The following is an 18,814-nucleotide window of genomic DNA, read 5'->3' as shown; positions in this document are numbered from 1 at the left end:
GCTTATTTATATAGCTCTACAGGGATCCATTAACTCTGAGGATAAATTATTTTTTAACAAGTGTTTTATGTTATGAGAAAAAAGGAAGTGAAACCATTTAACCCCTTTTGATATATTTTGGAGCTGTCAATCATAGCAAAAGTGTTTATAGACATTGTGGTTAGCATCAAAACAGGGTAATTGAGATGCATCCCAGTGTGAAGGGAAAGGTAAATAAACAATCCACCAAGCAGCTGCCGCTGACCCATCCAATTGTCAATCATTGGCTCATGAAAGGTATTGCTGTGTTAAATTGAATGGAAGTTTTGCATTTCAAAGGCTGTCAGGGGATTTGAAACTGGTATTCATGGAAGACGGGATTGCAACAAAATCCGACAACCTCTGCACCATGCATATATTTGCATGCTTACAGAGTGAGACCCACACCAGGGCCCACTCCCAGCGCCAGCGAAGACCAGCCCCGATTCCCCGCTGGCGGGAGAACTTAGGCTCCAGAATGGAGAATCCCGGCCTATGTGATGTTGGCTGACTTGCGAAGGGACCTTGTTGGTTCTGCACCAACTGTTTTGAACCAAGATTCTCCTGAGCACTTCTTAATCAGGCCTGATCCCAAATTGCAGTTATATTCCAAAACAATGTCAAATCAGTGCAGTGACCAACAACCTTTGCAATTGCTGGAAGGCCAGAACAGGGTTGGCCTTTAGAGCCAGAGGTTGTCATTTTTAATTGGTGGGAAATGGAGAGTTAAATTGAATGGTGTGTAAAATGAGGGGTCGAACTGAAGTTGCTTATCTCCTGCCTTGCGGGTTGGGTTACACTTGTCCCCATCATCTTAATTTTACATTAGTGTGAATGTGACAAAATAATTGCACTATTCAAATTCTCATTTAGCCATCAAAACTTTGGTCTACCACATATGTAGCTAAAGCAAACATTTTAGATCCTCTTGCTGTATTCCCACTTTCCACTATGTCCTTATGTGTTCTACATGGCAATAGGTGTTTAAATAAATAAATGTTACGCGTTAATATACTACTACAGTAAATGTTGTATTGTAGGTATTATTTATCATTACAATATTCTCTTTTTGGCCATTGCAGTAGGAATAGTTAAAATAAACATACCTTTTTCACAGTGGGGTCCAGTAAATCCTTCAGGACATTGGCACAAGTAGAAAGACCAACGGTCCAGGCAAACACCACCATTCAGACATGTTTGATCCTGACAAACGCTGCCCAATCGAGGACAACTGTAGAAACAGAGAAACAATGAAAACCTCAAGGCTGGAAATAGGTTTGGGTTGTCTGCCTTTCACCATGCTAGCAATTGTTACTGTTGATGGAATTCTCTTCAAGGTTTGTCCAGTTCGGCCTTGAAAAGATGGAAGCTGCTTACCCCTATAACCAATCAGAGGAAGCGATTCCAGAGACAGGAGTAGGCCACTCGGCCCCTCGAGCCTACTCCTCTAGTCAGTAAGATCGTGGCTGATCTGATTGTAGCCCCAACCTCACATTCCCACCACCCCCTGTCATAATATACACCAGTATATGATGGTGCAGACACACACACTGATTGACACACTGCAAGACCAATCAACACACACAACACCGCAACCAATCACCAGTTAGAGCACACTCACTATAAAGACAGAGGGCATCAGTTTTCCCGCTCATTCGGGATGCAGCCTCTCAGAAGGACAGAGCTCACAGCTTGCACAGATCTTCACCATGTGCTGAGTGCATAGACTGGTTAGGATAGGCATAGGTCTTTAGTTTAAGTTAACGTAGTGTCGCCCCACAGTGAAAGTATGTTCAACAGTTTCTAGCATAATAAAATATTGTTGTACTATTTCAAGTGTTGGTAGTCTGTATGTGTTACTGCTGAGGTAAACGCAGTCTCCACGGCTCCAGAGTACCCAACACATCACCCCCGAGATACCCTTTCACCCCTGTAGACCAGTTGGTCACGCGGGTGTTGCGATGTCGCGGTGCAAAGGGGATCACGTGTCGGGGCTCTTCACGAGCTGGGGCAGAAACACAGCATGTAACGGCTGCTCAGTTGCTGTTAATAAACATCTACTGTTGTTCATTCCAGTTATCGGAACCCAATGCTTCTACAACCCCCTTGCCGATCACAAAGTGTCTACCTCTGGTGTAAAACGTCCACTGCCTTTTGAGGAAGGGAGTTCCCTGAACTAGTGACTGGAGCAGTAAAGGAAGCAAAGGGGGCTGGACTTTGCAAGCAGACAACAAGCTGTTGTAATCTGCAGCTGGTTCCACTCCGTTCCAAACTATTAGATCATGAACCCACCATGATTGAATCAGTCCAGTCTCCCTCCTCACATACCCTGGGAAAGTCAACTCATAAAAGCACTTTAACTAGGCACCAGAGGCTCACACCGAGACAAGAATTCATATTTCTGGAAGCTATTAAATTCACATTGCTGTTTGAGATCTTAGAATGTAGACACTGTAGTCCCGATTTACACCACAATAGAGAACTGAAATAGCAGAGCTGCCCAACATTTGTAGGTCCCAGTCCGGCCACGGCACATCGCATTTTCACCATAGCTGAGGTCTGTTCAAAGCACGCATTTGACGCAGGCAGTTGGCCATTTAAATCAGCTGTTGCTTCTCCGCCAGATGGATTTTGATGGCCAACGAGTGTGGATCCCAAAGTGTTCAAAGTAAGAAGCGGTCTGAACTTGGCATATTTCTTTATTGAGGTAGGGTACCACTGTGGGATTTTCCTTAAAGTTTTATTCACAGCCCAGAAATGGCTCAAAATAAATTCCAATTGTCTTCCCTTTGCCCAAGGGGGAAGGAGGGTGGGGCTCCTGGTCTTGGTGGGACCAGGTGGGACCAGTACAAACCAGACGGTCTGCACCTGGGCAGGACTGGAACCGATGTCCTAGGTGGGGTGTTTTCTAGTGCTGTTGGGGAGGGTTTAAACTAATGTGGCAGGGGGATGGGAACTGATGCAGGAAGTCGGAGGGAAGTAAAACGGGGTCAGAAACAAAAAGCAGTAAGGGGGAAAGTTTAAGGCAGAGAAGCCACAGTCAAAAATCAAAAAGGACCACAGGACAGGGTACAGAGATGGAGGAGAGTGTGAAAAGGGAGGTGGTCAATGCAGGATTGAGGGTGTTGTACCTAAATGCGCGCAGTATACGGAACAAGGTAAATGAGCTTGTTGCGCATATTGAAATTGGCCGGCATGATGTTGTGGGCATCACAGAGAGGTGGCTGCAAGGGGATCAGGGTTGGGAACTAAATATACAAGGATACATGTCCTATCGAAAGGACAGACAGATGGGCAAAGTGGGTGGGGTTGCATTGTTAGTAAGGAACGAAGTTAAATCGATAGCAAGTAGCGATATAGGATCAGAAGGCATAGGATCTCTGTGGGTAGAGTTGAGGAATCACAAAGGTAAAAAGACCCTGATGGGAGTTATGTACAGCCCCCCTAGCAGTAGTCAGGATGTGGGGCAGAAAATAAATCAGGAGACAGAAAAGGCATGTAAAAAAGGCAATATTACAATAATCATGGGGGACTTCAATATGCAGCTGGACTGGGAAAATCAGGTTGGTAGTGGATCCCAAGAATTTGTGGAATGTCTAAGAGATGGTTTTTTGGAGCAGCTTGTGACAGTGCCTACTAGGGAACAGGCAACTCTGGATTTGGTGATGTATAATGAGACAGACTTGATTAGGGAACGTAAGGTGAAGGAACCCTGAGGGAGCAGTGACCACAATATGATAGAATTTACCCTGCAGTTTGACAGGGAGAAGCTACAATCAGATGTAACGGTATTACAATTAAATAAGGGTAACTACAAAGACATGAGGGAGGAGCTGGCCAGAGTTGATTGGAAAAGGAGCCGAGCAGGGAAGGCAGTGGAACAGCAATGGCAGGGGCTTTTGGGGGTTATTCGGGGGCACAACAGAAATTCATCCTAAGGAGGAAGAGACATGCAAAGGGGAGGACAAGGCAGCCATGGCTGATGAGGGATGTCAAGGACAGCATAAAAGCTAAAGAAAAAGCACACAAAATGGCGAGGATTAGTGGGAAGCCAGAGGATTGGGAAGTCTTTAAAAGTGAGCAGAGGACAACTAAAAAAGCAATAAGGGGGGAGAAGATGAAGTATGAGTGCAAGCTAGCTAGCAGTATAAAGGAAGATAGGAAGAGTTTTTTTCAATATATAAAAGGTAAGAGAGAGGTAAAAATAGATATTGGACCACTGGAAAATGTGGCTGGAGAAGTAATAATAGGAAACAAAGAAATTGCAGGTGAACTGAATAGTTACTTTGCATCAGTCTTCGTGGTGAAGACACCAATGGGATGCCAGAGCTCCAGGAGAATCAGGGGGCAAAGGTGAGTGCAGTGACCATTACTAAGGAGAAGGTTCTGGGGAAACTGAAAGGTCTTAAGATGGGTAGGTCACCTGGACCGGATGGACTACACCCCAGGGTCCTAAAAGAGATAGCTGAGGAAATTGTGGAGGCATTGGTGATGATCTTTCAGGAATCACTGGAGGCAGGAAGGGTCCCAGAGGACTGGAAAGTGGCTTTGTAACACCACTGTTTAAGAAGGGAGGGAGGCAGAAGACGGGAAATTATTTGCCAGTTAGACTGACTTCGGTCATTGGTAAGATTTTAGAGCCTGTTATTAAAGATGGGATCGCGAAGTACTTAGAAATGCACGGTAAAATAGGACTGAGTCAGCACAGTTTTGTCAAAGGGAGGTCGTGTCTGACAAATCTGTTAGAGTTCTTTGAGGAGGTAACAAGGAAGTTAGACAAAGGAGAATCAGTGGACGTGATTTACTTAGATTTGCAGAAGGCCTTTGACAAGGTACCACATCGGAGACTGTTAAATAAGTTAAGAGCCTATGGTGTTAAGGGTAAGATCCTGGCATGGATAAAGGATTGGCTGACTGGCAGAAGGCAAAGAGTGGGGATAAAGGGCTATTTTTTCAGGATGGCAGCTGGTGACTAGTGGTGTACATCAGGGTTCTGTGCTGGGGCTACAACTTTTCACAATATACATTAATGATCTGGAAGAAAGAACTAAAGGCACTGTTGCAAAGTTTGCAGATGATACAAAGATCTGTAGAGGGACAGGTGGTATTGAGGAAGCAAGGGGGCTGCAGAAGGATTTGGGCAAGCTAGGAGAGTGGGCAATGAAGTGGTAAATGAAATACAATGTGGAAAAGTGTGAGGTTATGCACTTTGGAAGAAGGAATTCAGGCATAGACTATTTTCTAAATGGGGAAATGCTTAAGAAATCAGAACCGCAAAGGGACTTGGGAGCCCTTGTTCACAATTCTCTTTAGGTTAACGTGCAGGCTCAGTCGGCAGTTAAGAAGCAAATGCAATGTTAGCATTCATGTAAAGAGGGCTAGAATATAAGACCAGGGATGCACTTCTGAGGCTGTATAAGGCGCTGGTCAGACCCCATTTGGAGTATTGTGAGCAGTTTTGGGCCCAATATCTAAGGAAGGATGTGCTGGCCTTGGAAAGGGTCCAGAGAAGGTTCACAAGAATGATGCCTGGGATGAACAGCTTGTCATATGAGGAATGGTTGAGGACTCTGGGTCTGTACTCGTTGGAGTTTAGAAGGATGAGGGGAAACTTATTGAAACTTACAGGATACTGCGAGGCCTGGATAGAGTGGACGTGGAGAGGATGTTTCCACTTGTAGGAAAAACTAGGAGCAGAGGGCACAATCTGAGACTAAAGGGACGATCCTTTAAAACAAAGATGAGGAGGAATATTTTCAGCCAGAGGGCAGTGAATCTGTGGAACTCTACCACAGTAGGCTGTGGAGGCCAAATTACTGAGTGTCTTTAAGACTGAGATAGATAGGTTCTTGATTCAAAAGGGGATCAGGGGTTATGGGGATGAGAAAATATCAGCCATGATTGAATGGTGGAGCAGACGCAATGGGCCGAGTGGCCTAATTCTGTTCCTATGTCTCATGGTCTTATGGTCTTGCATGACAATTGTTGTTGTCCCTTCTGACTCCTGACACAGCAGAGAAGGAAGATGCCCTGCAAGGCAACACAAAATTAGCCCTCACCCTTGATCCTCTTGATGGCCTGTCAAGGTGGACCTCAGCCTGCTGCCCCCATTATTACTGGTAAGAACCACCTTCATAATGTTAATATTCATTTTGAGCTCTAGTATACAAACACACACCGAGTCATGTACAAGTTTAAGTAAATAAATTCAAAAAGTGCTCAAATGTGCTATATACAATGTGAAAGTGAAAACACGGTGAACCCATTAGTGCTGTTGATTGGAAGGCACCCTGCACACATTCACACTCCTATGAAGTGACCCCTGTGTTGCCTCAGCGGAGATGAAGACAGGCTACTCACATTTTTGTCTGAACAGTAATGAAGAGTGTGGAGGCTTACCTTGCCATGCTTTGGGGTACTCCTTCAGATTCCGGCCTCTGCATGGGCAACATTGACACAACTGCAGCAGCTGAGGGCTCTGGCAGAGGGGCTGGGGAGGTGGAGGAAGATGAGGGTGCTGAGGAGCTCCTGGAACCCTCACCAACCTCAGTGACCTACACAGCCCTGGGTTGGCCTTCAGGTAGGGTTGATGGGGCTGGTTACCGGTGGGTGCCAGTCATTCATTCCAGCAGCTGTTGTGCCAACAGTATGACCATTGTGTTAAGGGAACACAGCTCTTCATACATTCCACGGATGTCAATGCCCCTACTCTGAGCGGACTGCTCCAGGCCACTGAAGGAGGTTTACACCCTTTTCTGGCTGGGATACTGCTCTTACATCCTCTCTTGAGTGTTGTTACATATGTCTCTCCATGTAGTCGTCAAATTTCTCTTGGTCGGAGCTCATGTGGTTGAGCTCCAGGGACAATGTGAAATGAAATGAAATGAAAATCGCTTATTGTCACATGTAGGCTTCAAATGAAGTTACTGTGAAAAGCCCCTAGTTGCCACATTCCAGTGCCTGTTCGGGGAGGCTGGTACGGGAATTGAACCATGCTGCTGGCCTGCCTTGGTCTGCTTTCAAAGCCAGTGATTCAGCCCCTGCTGGAATTCATTATGGCAATGGACTCTTTCAGTCATAGATTTCATAGAAGAGAATTTACAGTGCAGAAGGAGGCCATTCGGCCCATCGAGTCTGCACCAGCTCTTGGAAAGAGCACCCTACCCAAGCCCACACCTCCACCCTTTCCCCATAACCCAGTAACCCCACTCAACACTGAAGGCAATTTTGGACACTAAGGGCAATTTATCATGGCCAATCCACTTAACCTGCACATCTTTGGACTGTGGGAGGAAACCGGAGCACCTGGAGGAAACCCACGCACACATGGGGGAACGTGCAGACTCCGCACAGACAGTGACCCAAACCAGGAATCGGACCTGAGACCCTGGAGCTGTCAAGCAATTGTGCTAACCACTATGCTACCGTGCTGCCTGAGTCATTCTGTGTCCTGGAGCTCGCACTATCTCAGGGAGCTCCACCAGATGTCCACACATCTGCTGCTGATTATCTAAACACTGTGCCCTAAAAGATGACTTCCGAGGCTCCACATTCCTGCCCACTGGAGCATCATCATGTCTTCCCTCCATCCTCCGAAGAGACTGTGCATGATATCTCTCACTTTGTCACCTCCTCCTGCACTCTGGTGCGGTGTCCAAATCTGCTAGTTCAGGACTAGTACAATGTGACCCTATCAACTCGGACATCTCTTCCTCCTCTTAATGCTGGATAGATAACCTGACCCAGGGGGTGTAAGGATGAGGGAGCAGAGCTGGGAGCTGTTGTGACACAAAAGGGTGGTGTCACCCTTCTTATAGTGAAAGCGCTGCCTGGTGTGCACCATTGCGTTAACTTTGCTCCACTTTATCTTCCATGTGATGTTATTTAATGACTCACAGTGTCGCAGGGTATCTTGCAACAATCGTCCCATGTGCTGATTCTGTTGTAGGGAAACATTGTGCAGCCTTCAGCACATGATGATACTCTCTGTGGATCTTTCTAGAAGAAGCCAGCAAATGTGTCCTAAAATCATTGAGGTAGAAATTGCTGCGCATTGCTGCTGTTTTGTAGGTGTAAAATGGGTATTTTATCAATTTAGCAATGAGCAAGATTGCAACCAATCTGTACAGGGGTGGTCCCACTGCTTTATTCATGGGGTCCATTTCCAAGGGGTCCCAGATGGATACCATAAGAGATCGAAGAAGCAAGAAGTGTCACAGCAAACCCCTTTTGGAAATTAGTCTCTGATGAGTGGATCAGGAACCACCTACTGCACTGTTTTGAATTCCACTGCGGCCCTGGCGATCACCAATCTGAGGTAGGTTTTGACAATACTTCAATGAAAAAAAATGTTCCTGTGTGAAAGGAATGCACTCTTGACTGGAGCACAACCGTTGCAGTCCAAATGGCCACTCCCCCATCTCCCATAATGCACTCCAACCCCCCCCCCCCCCCCCCCCCCCCCCCCCAACAATACTTACCTAAGGGATATTGCCAACAAAACAGACAGCCTGGAATTGAAATCCTCACTCAGGCCTGGCTAGTGAGAATATGACCCGAGGATCGTGTCTATCTGCCCTCAGGTCTCTCCATTTCAGCGTGTGTTGACCACTGACAGCAGGCCCTGACTAATTCATGTTGCATCTCTTTGAATCCTCTTCTCTCTGCCGCAGCCAGATTGAGCAGTAATTCCAATGGCAAAGAACAGAAGTTTGTGAAATTTCTGTGTCGGGAAAGGCAATATTTTCAACAACTAAGCTATCAGTCATTTAACACAATAGTGCCACAGATAATAGATGCTGATCATATAATTTACGGATAATAAACTGCAAATTATTTCTCAATTATGTCACAATCAGTAATTCTTCAGTGTGAAGATCATCATATTTCAAGGACATTTGTACCAGCAAATCCAGCACAAAATCAGTTACTCAACTCATATTGACTTCCTAAAATCGCCAACATATATTTAGGATTATAGCATAGTGGCCGTAACGCCAGTCGGAATGGCATAATATAAATGTGAAGCTACTTATATGATTGTGCATCTTTAGTTTCAGTTCCAGGAGGATGGTACCAGTCACTCTGCTCCCCAGGATCCCATTAATAAGGGGCTGAATTGGATGGACCACAAAATCGGGCGTGGGGATCACATTGCACAATGACCTTGCTCCCGATGCAGGCAGCATGCAAACTTTGTGTTGTCTCCTCGAGTTACATGATTGTGGCATGCAGCCCATTGAATGCACTGCTGCGTGGATGGCTGAAAACCCAACAGGGCGCCTAATGTTCTTGCGAGGCTCGCAGCACTTCAAGCTAGCCTGTACCCACTTAAAGACAAGATGCAACTCTGTCAGCAGGAGAAACTTGAGGAAGAAGGGAAGAAATGGGGGAAGGAACAGAAATGGCACAAAAGGCCACGGAGCACACCTCCTGGTTGCCATGCTGGAGGAGAGGGGTCCTCTATCCCTCAGAGGACTGAGAGGCTCTCAAGTGCTGAGAGTAGGTGCAGTGAGAGCAGATGGCCAAGGAAGTCAATGTATCCCTGAGGACCATGATGCAGCGTCACAAGAAGTTCAATGACCTTACATGAGTGGTCAATGTCAGTGAATGCAACCTTACGTGCACCGTTTAACCCATTCATTATTCCACTCCCCAAAATCCCTTCGCTCGCCTACCAACAATCTCTATCAACCATGACTCAAACTTCAGATCATCATCACGTGCTTATCACTGCCGAAAGCTGCAAACTAGCATCTCACAGCTTGCGCACACTGCTCGCTATTCAACTGCAGCAGGTACATATTGAACAACTTGAACATATTGCACCACACTCACTGGAACCTGCCTCTCTCTTTTGCAGGACAAAGGCTGCCCATAATAGATGGCAGTAGCTAACTGGCAGGGACAGACCCGGCTTCTGTGCTGAACCCCGTAGCACAGGTGATGCCAGGATTAAGATACCCGCCTATGGCACCTTCTCAAACCCAACCTCACCCGCATGTGGCCATCTGTTATGATATACAAGCAGCAACTGGTCTAACCATGCACACTGTTTCCCCAATCCTAGTTTCCCCTCATTCCAAACCTGCCTTGTGGCAACAAAGTCTGTGACGGCCCCCCTCGAGATTGTAGCTTTCTTATGCACTGCTCAGAGAACTGCAGGTATATTGTCCTTGGCTCATGTCAGAGGGTAAAGGTCCCCACAGGCATGATTCCACCTATTTGCTCTCTATTTGGTTGGAGCTCTTTCTTTCCTATCTGTCCCACTGCTGATCCCGCTTCTGTTCTCCTCCCTTCTGCTTCTGCCAGAGTGGAATTCGCTGAAGGACAACCATCATCATATCAGCCGTGGATTAGCAATGACACTCTGTGAGTCAGGAGGCCACGGGTTCAACGCCCAACCCAAATATGTAAGCACATAGACTGAAACATCAGTGTGCTGCTTAGGGAGTGCTGCACTGTTGACATATCACCTTCTGGATGAAATGTGAATCACTCCATTGGATTGTAACGCATGGCACTAATTATAGAAGAGTGGCATTCATCTAGTTTTGTGGCTAACATTTATCCCTCAACACAGCAGTTGAATCATTTGTTCTACTTTGGCTCTGTTTCCATGTATTGTTTTGACTGCTGGACTGCTGCAGGAAGCCAGAGTCACGCCAGCTGCCTGGGAAGTGGTTAGCACCCATGCGTCACTGCAGGAGATTAAGGAAGTGAAATCTTTTGCAGTTCATGAAGGCATCAGTCTTGTTGGCAGGGACACTGTTGGTCACATGTGTGGATTGGGTGACACTCTGCAATTCTGGGAAGACTACAATGGCTGCAAAAGCCAGGGCCAATTTCTTTGTTTCCGAGGCATCTTCAGCAGTACGAGGAGATCAAATCCCCGGGAAGGGTGTTTGTGACCAGCTTGATACTGCCAACCATTGCAGACAGACTGGAGCTACAACCATCTCCAGTGGAAGTCTCAAACGACCCTGTTACATATTAATTCATGAATACAAATAGAAAGTTCTGGAAGATCACAGTAGGCTGGATTGCCCGATTTTGATGCTACGTCCGGAGGAAGTGTCTAGTTTTACAATGAAACAGTCGGCGCCGCCCCTACAGTGATGCTCCGCCCGTTGTGAGGCCAGCAGCCACGCCACGTGAAACTCCCGGCGTTCCTGACATAAACGTCCGGAGAATTGCCCGGTCCGTGGCCACGCATGCAGCGGTCGCACCGTACAACATGGCGCCGGCCCCGCACGGGCCCGTTCGGCCAAATAGAATCCCCCTGGACAACCCCTTGCCACCCCCATGGACACCTCCACAACAAGTCCCCCCAGCCCATGCCGAAGCCCCCCTGCCAGCAGCACGGCTCCGCCCAACTGTGGCAGCGCTGGACACAGTCCTTGGCCGCCATGCCGGTTTTACAAAAACTCAGACCACATGCGCGGTCGGGAACTTGGCCCACGGGGGCGGAGCATCGGAGCAGGGCCTCAAAGTGACACACTGATGCCGCCGTAACGGCGTGCGCCGCGCGTCTCGATGACCGGCGATCTGGAAGTGCAGGGGCATATGAAAACGGCGCCGGCCCCGATTCGGTCGCAAACAGGGATTCCCCGTCCGATCGCCAAATGTGATTTCGGTGTCGGGCAGTGGAGAATCCCGCCCAGTAGGTCTGGCAGCATCGGTGGAGAGAGAAAGAGAGTTAACGTTTCCAGTCTAATATGACTCATCTTCGGAACTGAATTTCCTGTTTTTATTTCAGACCTCCAACATCCGCTGTGGTTCGCTTTCCAAAAGTTCAGGGCTGTGCTGGCCTGACGGCCACAGGCAAATTCCTCACTGGAGTCCACTGGAAATTTCTGTGATGGTGCCTTGTGAGAATTGCAATCGTCTCCTGCATTGTTTCTCACTGATGTTCAGATAGCTCAAACTGTGCCTGTAGATTTTAAAATAGGATTAGACCACCTTCAAACAATACTCCTCTCGCTGGATTCCTTGCAGGTCCTTGCTAATCTGGAAAGTTTGCCCATTCTGGTGCTGCTGTTATCCTTTTCTTCCATGTTCTGCAACTAATAAAGGATTTTGCAGTCGATAAAGTACCTCCCTGTGCTAAGAAAAAGGTTAAATTGATCAAAAATGCTGCAAATAAAAACATAATTAGGACAGAAAACTCCCTTCATTTGTTCGATACATTCCCACAATCTGATCTTTTTGCTAGTGAGAGTCCCCGTATAAATTGCACGGGAAACATCCATTTATTGTCCAACATTGAGCATTCAACACATGAAAGCCTGTTCAGGCAGTCACACTGAACGCCTACATCTAGGCCGCATTCAAAATGGCAGTGGACAGATCAGTAATGATGATGGGGCTTGTGGGACTTTATCAGGCGGTGATATTCTTACTATTCAAAACGAATCAAAACACCATAAAATTCTAGTGTTCTTGCCCCCAATTGTTTGCAATAGAGCTTAGCTATTTTAAAACACAGTAATAGATCAACAATGAACAAACCATGACATCTGGAAAATGTTGAATGAATTTGTTAATAGGCATCAACAAATCACTGATTATTAATAATGTCATTCCGCATAATACTAGATGGATTAAATGGCTCATTTAAAAAAATATATTAGTTCATGGGATGTGAGATTCATGGGCAAGGCCAGAATTCATTGCCCACCCCTAATTGCCCATGAGGTGATAGTGAGCTGTTTTCTTGAACCACGGTAGTCCATGTGGTGGAGGAAAGCCCATGGTGCTTTCTTTAGCAGATTGAGTGAGTGATGGAACCATCAATTCACCAGACACGTGTTTCCGATATGAATCTAGGCTTTAATCGACTTACTTCAGAGCCAGCCTGTTATCCGTTGATGAACTCTTAGTGAACTCAGGCTGACTCTGGACACGGGTATTTATACAGCTGCAATAGGGGGAGGAGTCGTGGGCGGAGCCAAGGGTGGAGCCCCGTACAAGTTGCTGAGTACTCCCAGAGCTACCCCCCTAGTGGTAGGATAGCGCTACTGCGCGTACAAAGACAGTGTGAATTATCATATATGCATATATATGAATGAAAATGAAAAACGCTTATTGTCACGAGTAGGCTTCAATGAAGTTAATGTGAAAAGCCCCTAGTCACCACATTCCGGTGCCTGTTCGGGGAGGCTTTTACGGGAATCGAACCATGCTGCTGGCCTGCCTTGGTCTGCTTTCAAAGCCAGTGATTTAGCCCAGTGTGCTAAACAGCCCCTATCACATTCACCCCCTGCAAAAAAAATCAAGTCCGGCGGGGGTGGTGGTCTACAACGTCAGTCTGTCCGGTGGTCGAATTGTCCGTTGTGATCTGCGGAGCACCGGGGTTGCAGCCTCTTGCGGTGGCTGGATGGGTGTTGTGCGCTGGGGTACGATGGTGGACTCCAGGGAGGATTGAATCCGAGCTTCGTACTCTCCTGGTTCGACCGGAGACTGGGGCGCTGGGGGCTGGCCGGCGCGGGGGCGCGGAACTGGTGGAGCGAGCCCGCGGGCTCCGGAGCGCGAGGGGGCGGCAGCATGGGATGTAGGGTGAGAGGTCCTTTTGTGGGGGTAGAGGGGGCGCTGGATCCGGCAGGTGCCAGATCCCGGAGGGATACTGTGTCCTGACGGCCGTCAGGGAACTCGACAAATGCGTACTGGGGGTTGGAGTGGAGCAGGCGCACCTTCTCAACAAGGGGGTCGGTTTTGTGTGCCCTGCCGTGTTTCCTCAGAAGTACGGGGCCCGGCGTCCTCAGCCATGCCGGAAGTGAGACCCCCGTGGTAGTGCCCCTGGAAAAAATGAAGAGCCTCTCGTGAGGGATCTGGTTGGTCGCCCTGCACAAAAGGGACCTAATAACGTGGAGCGCGTCTGGGAGGACTTCCTGCCACTGGGAGACTTGGAGCTTTCTAGACCGGAGGGTCAGTAGGACGGTCTTCCAGACCGTCGCGTTCTCCCTCTTCACCTGCCCTTTCCCCCTGGGGTTGTAGCTGGTAGTCCTGCTCGAGGCAATGCCCTTGTCGAGCAGGTACTGACGCAGCTCATCGCTCATGAAGGACGAACCCCAGTCGCTGTGTACGTAGCTGGGGAAACCAAACAGGGTGAAGATGCTGTGCAGGGCCCTAATGACTGTGTGGGAGGTCATGTCGGGGCACGGGATAGCGAATGGGAAGCGGGAGAACTTGTCTATGACGTTTAAAAAGTAAACGTTCTTGTTAGTTGAGGGGAGTGGCCCTTTGAAATCAATCACAAGGCGTTCAAAGGGTCTAGAAGCCTTGACCAAGTGGGCCCTGTCTGGTCTATAGAATTGCGGTTTGCACTCCGCACAGATCGGGCAGTCCCTGGTGACCGCTTTTACCTCCTCGTTGGAGAAAGGCAGGTTTCGGGCCCTGATGTAGTGGGCGAGCCAGGTGACCCCCGAGTGGCAGAGGTCATTGTGGATGACTTTTAATCGGTCGATCTGCGCGCTGGCGCATGTCCCGCGGGATAGGGCATCCGGAGGCTCGTTGAGCTTCCCGGGTCGATATTTGATATCGTAATTGTAGGTGGAGAGTTCAATCCTCCACCTCAGAATTTTTTAATTTTTAATTTTGCCCCTTTGCGAGTTGTCGAACATGAAGGCAACCGATCTTTGGTCGATGATGAGGGTGAACCTCCTACCTGCGAGGTAGTGCCTCCAGTGACGGATAGCCTCCACAATGGCTTGTGCTTCTTTCTCGACTGAGGAGTGTCAGAGTTCTGAAGCGGAGAGGGAACGGGAGAAAAATGCAACTGGTCTCCCTGCCTGATTTAACGTGGCTGCAAGAGCTACCTCTGAGGCGTCGCTCTCTACCTGAAATGGGGTGGATTCATCCACCGTCCGCATGGCCGCTTTGGCGATGTCCTCCTTGATGCCGTTGAAGGCCTGGCGTGCCTCGGCTGACAGGGGAAATTGTGTGGCCCTAAAGAGTGGGTGGGCTTTGTCCGCATATTGAGGGACCCACTGGGCGTAGTAGGAAAAGAAACCCAAGCACCGTTTGAGGACCTTGGGGCAATGGGGGAGGGAGAGTTCTAAGAGGGGGCGCATACGATCCGGGTCTGGGCCCAGGACTCTGTTTTCCATGACATAGCCGAGGATGGCTAGTCTGGTTGTGCGGAAAACGCATTTCTCCTTGTTGTACGTGAGATTCAGTTTCTGTGCCGTCTGGAGAAAACGGTGGAGGTTGGCGTCGTGGTCCTGCTGGTCATAGCCGCTGATGGTGACATTGTCCAAGTACGGAAATGTGGTCCGCAGCCCATACTGGTCTACCATTCGGTCCATTGCTCGTTGGAACACCGAGACCCCATTAGTGACGCCGTAAGGGATCCGGAGGAAATGAAAGAGGCGGCCATCGGCCTCGAATGCTGTGTAGTGGCGATCCTCCGGGTGGATTGGGAGCTGGTGGTATGCAGACTTCAGATCCACCGTGGAAAAGAGCCGGTACTGGGCGATCTGGTTTACCATGTCTGCAATCCTGGGGAGGGGATACACGTCGAGGAGCGTAAATCTATTTATGGTCTGACTGTAGTCGACCACCATACGGAATTTTACCCCGGTCTTAACGACCACCACCTGAGCTCTCCAGGGACTATTGCTGGCCTCTATAACCCCCTCACTGAGTAGCCTTCGGACCTCTGCCCTGACAAATACCCTATCCTGCAGGCTATACCGCCTGCTACGAGTGGCTACAGGTTTACAGTCCTTAGTGAGATTGGCGAAGAGAGGAGGGGGAGGAATTCGCAGCGTAGCGAGGCTGCAGATCGTGAGTGGGGGCAGGGGCCCTCCGAAGCTGAAGGTGAGGTTCTTGAGGTTGCATTGGAAGTCTAGGCCTAATAAGAGTGGGTTCGGGCAAAACATAGAGTTTGAATTTCGAGTAGCTAGCGCCTCGGATTGTGAGTGTCGCGGTGGTGTGCCCCAGGATCTGGATCGAATGGGAGCCTGAAGCGAGCGAGATAGTTTGCTGCACGGGGAAAACGGGGAGCGAACAGCGTCTTACCAGGTCTGGGTGTATGAAGCTCTCCGTGCTCCCGGAGTCGAAGAGGCATGGCGTTTTGTACCCGTTGATATGGACCTCTGCCACCGAGTTTCGTAGATTCTTTGGTCGTGATTGGCCCAGGGTGACCGCGCTGAGTTGCGGATAGTCGGCGGCTTGATCAGCTGTGCTGGAGTGATCCCGTGATGACTGCCCTCTGAGTTCATAGTCGAATTCAAATTTTTCCGCAGAGTTGTCCGAGCGCGGAGATGCCGATCGGGCCCGTAGATCGCACGTGGCGGGCGGCGAGGAAGATGGCGTCCAAGATGGCGGCCCCCATGAGTCGCACGTGGCCGGCCGTGTGGTGGAGGTTTTCCAAGATGGCAGCCCCCATGGATCGCACGTGGCTGGAGGGGGTGGAGTCGGGGCATAGGCCGCAGCGTTTCGGGCCCCGCGGGCCTGCGAGTGAGGGGAGCGATTACTTCGAGTCACTGGGGAGTTGGAAGCTGGAGCCCTTTTAGCGAGGCACACTCTTGCGTAATGGCCTTTTCGCCCGCAGCTGCTGCAGGTCGCGTTGCGGGCCGGGCAGCGCTGCCGCGGATGCTGGTTCTGGCCGCAGAAATAGCAGGCTGGAGCAGTGTAGTGGCTGGCTGGAGCAGCATAGTGGCTATCTGGGGCAGCATGGTGGCTGGGCGGCCGCGTAGCACAGGCCTGGGGGAGTCGCTGGTCGCGGGCCCATGATTGGGTCGCGGGGTCCGTGGGGCACGAGTTAAGGCTGCGGAAGGAGACCTCCATCGTGGTAGCAGCTTCCACAGTCGTTTCTAAGTCCTGGGCCCCCTTTTCCAGCAGTCGTTGGCGCACATAGTTAGACCTGAGGCCCTCTACAAAAACATCCCGTACCACAAGTTCCCTGTGTTCAGCCGCGGTAACCGCTTGGTAATTACAGTCATTGGACAAATTATTGAGTTTCCTTAGAAATTCTGCGAGTGATTCTGTAGGCCGCTGGCGGTGAGTCGTGAACACATGGCGAGCGTAAACTTCATTAATAGGCCTTACATAAATTTTATCGAGATCTGCTAGCGCCGCAGTATATGAACTGGCTGAGTTTAGTTGCGTATAGATTCTGTGGCTCACCCTCGCTGCTGTAGACTTAGCTTCTGATCCTCTGTCATTTCGGCTGTGCTCACTTCAGCCGGGTAGGCCTTGAAGCACCGGATCCAGTGGGAGAAGATTTCTTTAGCCTCTGCATCCTGCGGGTTGAGTTCCAGGCGTCCAGGCTTGAGGGCCGTTTCCATAATCGATCTTTACTGTTCTTAAGTCGATTAAATTGATGGAACCATGAATTCACCAGACACGTGTTTCCGATATGAATCTAGGCTTTAATCGACTTACTTCAGAGCCAGCCTGTTACCCGTTGATGAACTCTTAGTGAACTCAGGCTGACTCTGGACAAGTGTATTTATACAGCTGCACTAGGGGGAGGAGTCGTGGGCAGAGCCAAGGGTGGAGCCCCGTACAAGTTCCTGAGTACTTCCAGAGCTACTCCCCTAGTGGAAGGATAGCGCTACTACGCTTACAAAGACAGTGTGAATTATCATATATACATATATATATTACATTCACCACAGTGAGTGTCTTGCTGGGCCATTCCACAGGACAGTTAACAGTCGACCATCTTGGTAAGGACCTGGTCACAAATATAGGCCAGAATGGATAAAGACAGCAGATTTGTACCCCTGGAGGAACAGTGAACCAGATGGATTTTTTTTACAAATTCCAGTCTCACGATCATCATTACTGAGATCAGGGGCGGGATTCTTCAATAATGGAGCTATGTCCCCACTCCAGCATCAAAACGCGGGTGTTTCACTCTGGACTTTCTTGAAGAAAGTCCAGAGTGATTCTCCTATCTGAAGGGGGCTAGCAGGAGTATTCCACACAGCTCTGCCTTCCGATAAGGGGTCCTGCAATTCCAGTCGGGAGTCCGTTGGCAGCCGCCCCAACGCGGAGCAGCCCCAAAAATATAGGACCCCCCCCCGGCCGAGATTGCGTGTGCCCGCTGATCGGTGGTCCCCAGTCGCTAGCCTAGCTGTCCCTGAGGCCCCCCCCTGGTGAAGGATCCCCCGTTCCCCCAACCAGGGCAGCCGCGGACTGAGTTCGCAGCCACCGCCGATCGTTCCCGACAGGTAAAACGTGGTTAGAACCACGCCATTGGGAGCTCGGCCAGTTGTCGTCGGTGATTCGTGGGGGGGGGCCTCTGACAATGGCCCCCTACCCATGCCGCGCATGATTCACGGCAATTCTCTGTGGACCGGAGAATCGCGGGAGCGGCGTTGCGCCGGTTTCTGTCGTCAACGCCCATTCTCTGCTCTGTGCCGATTGCAATTTTGGCGCAGAGGCTTGGCGAATTCCGCCCAATCTTTTTACTCCAGATTCATCAATGAATTGAATTTAAATTCTACCAGCTGCCATGGTGCGATTTAAGTTCATCATCACCAGGAAGGAGCTAGAGAAGGGAATAACCCTGTGGGGTTGGTTATGAGTCATTCTGCTAAGGATGATAATGTTGAAACCTTCAAGTTGGAGGAGCCAGTTGGGGGACTTAGGCTGTCTATGACACGCAGAAAATTCCCCAAGAGTTTAACATTGTGGTGATCTGTTATGGATTCTCTTCCCCTGTGTTTCTCAGCGTTTTTGTATATAGTCACCATACATAACCTGCTCTGAAAATATGTTATTGAGAGACATAAAGAGGGAGAGATGTGATAGCATGGCCCCTTTAAGGGAAAGTCCTCGCGGA

The 18,814-nt window shown here is 49.2% G+C and overlaps 1 protein-coding gene across 1 annotated transcript in view; it reads right to left on the bottom strand.

Annotated features, from left to right (window-relative positions):
* The window catches only part of LOC119977660 (protocadherin Fat 4-like), a 221,533-nt gene that overhangs the window by 55,853 nt on the left and 146,866 nt on the right, over positions 1 to 18,814 (bottom strand). Inside the window, exon 13 of the mRNA XM_038818825.1 lies at positions 1,125 to 1,249. Within this exon, the coding sequence (XP_038674753.1) occupies positions 1,125 to 1,249 (125 nt within the window). The remainder of the gene's footprint in view (positions 1 to 1,124; positions 1,250 to 18,814) is intronic.

This window comes from Scyliorhinus canicula, chromosome 14 (genome assembly GCF_902713615.1).
Source record: "Scyliorhinus canicula chromosome 14, sScyCan1.1, whole genome shotgun sequence".
Classification (NCBI taxonomy): Eukaryota; Metazoa; Chordata; class Chondrichthyes; order Carcharhiniformes; family Scyliorhinidae; genus Scyliorhinus; species Scyliorhinus canicula.
The sequence above is the reverse complement of the archived record's forward strand: the minus strand, read 5'-3'. Positions and strand labels throughout refer to the sequence as shown.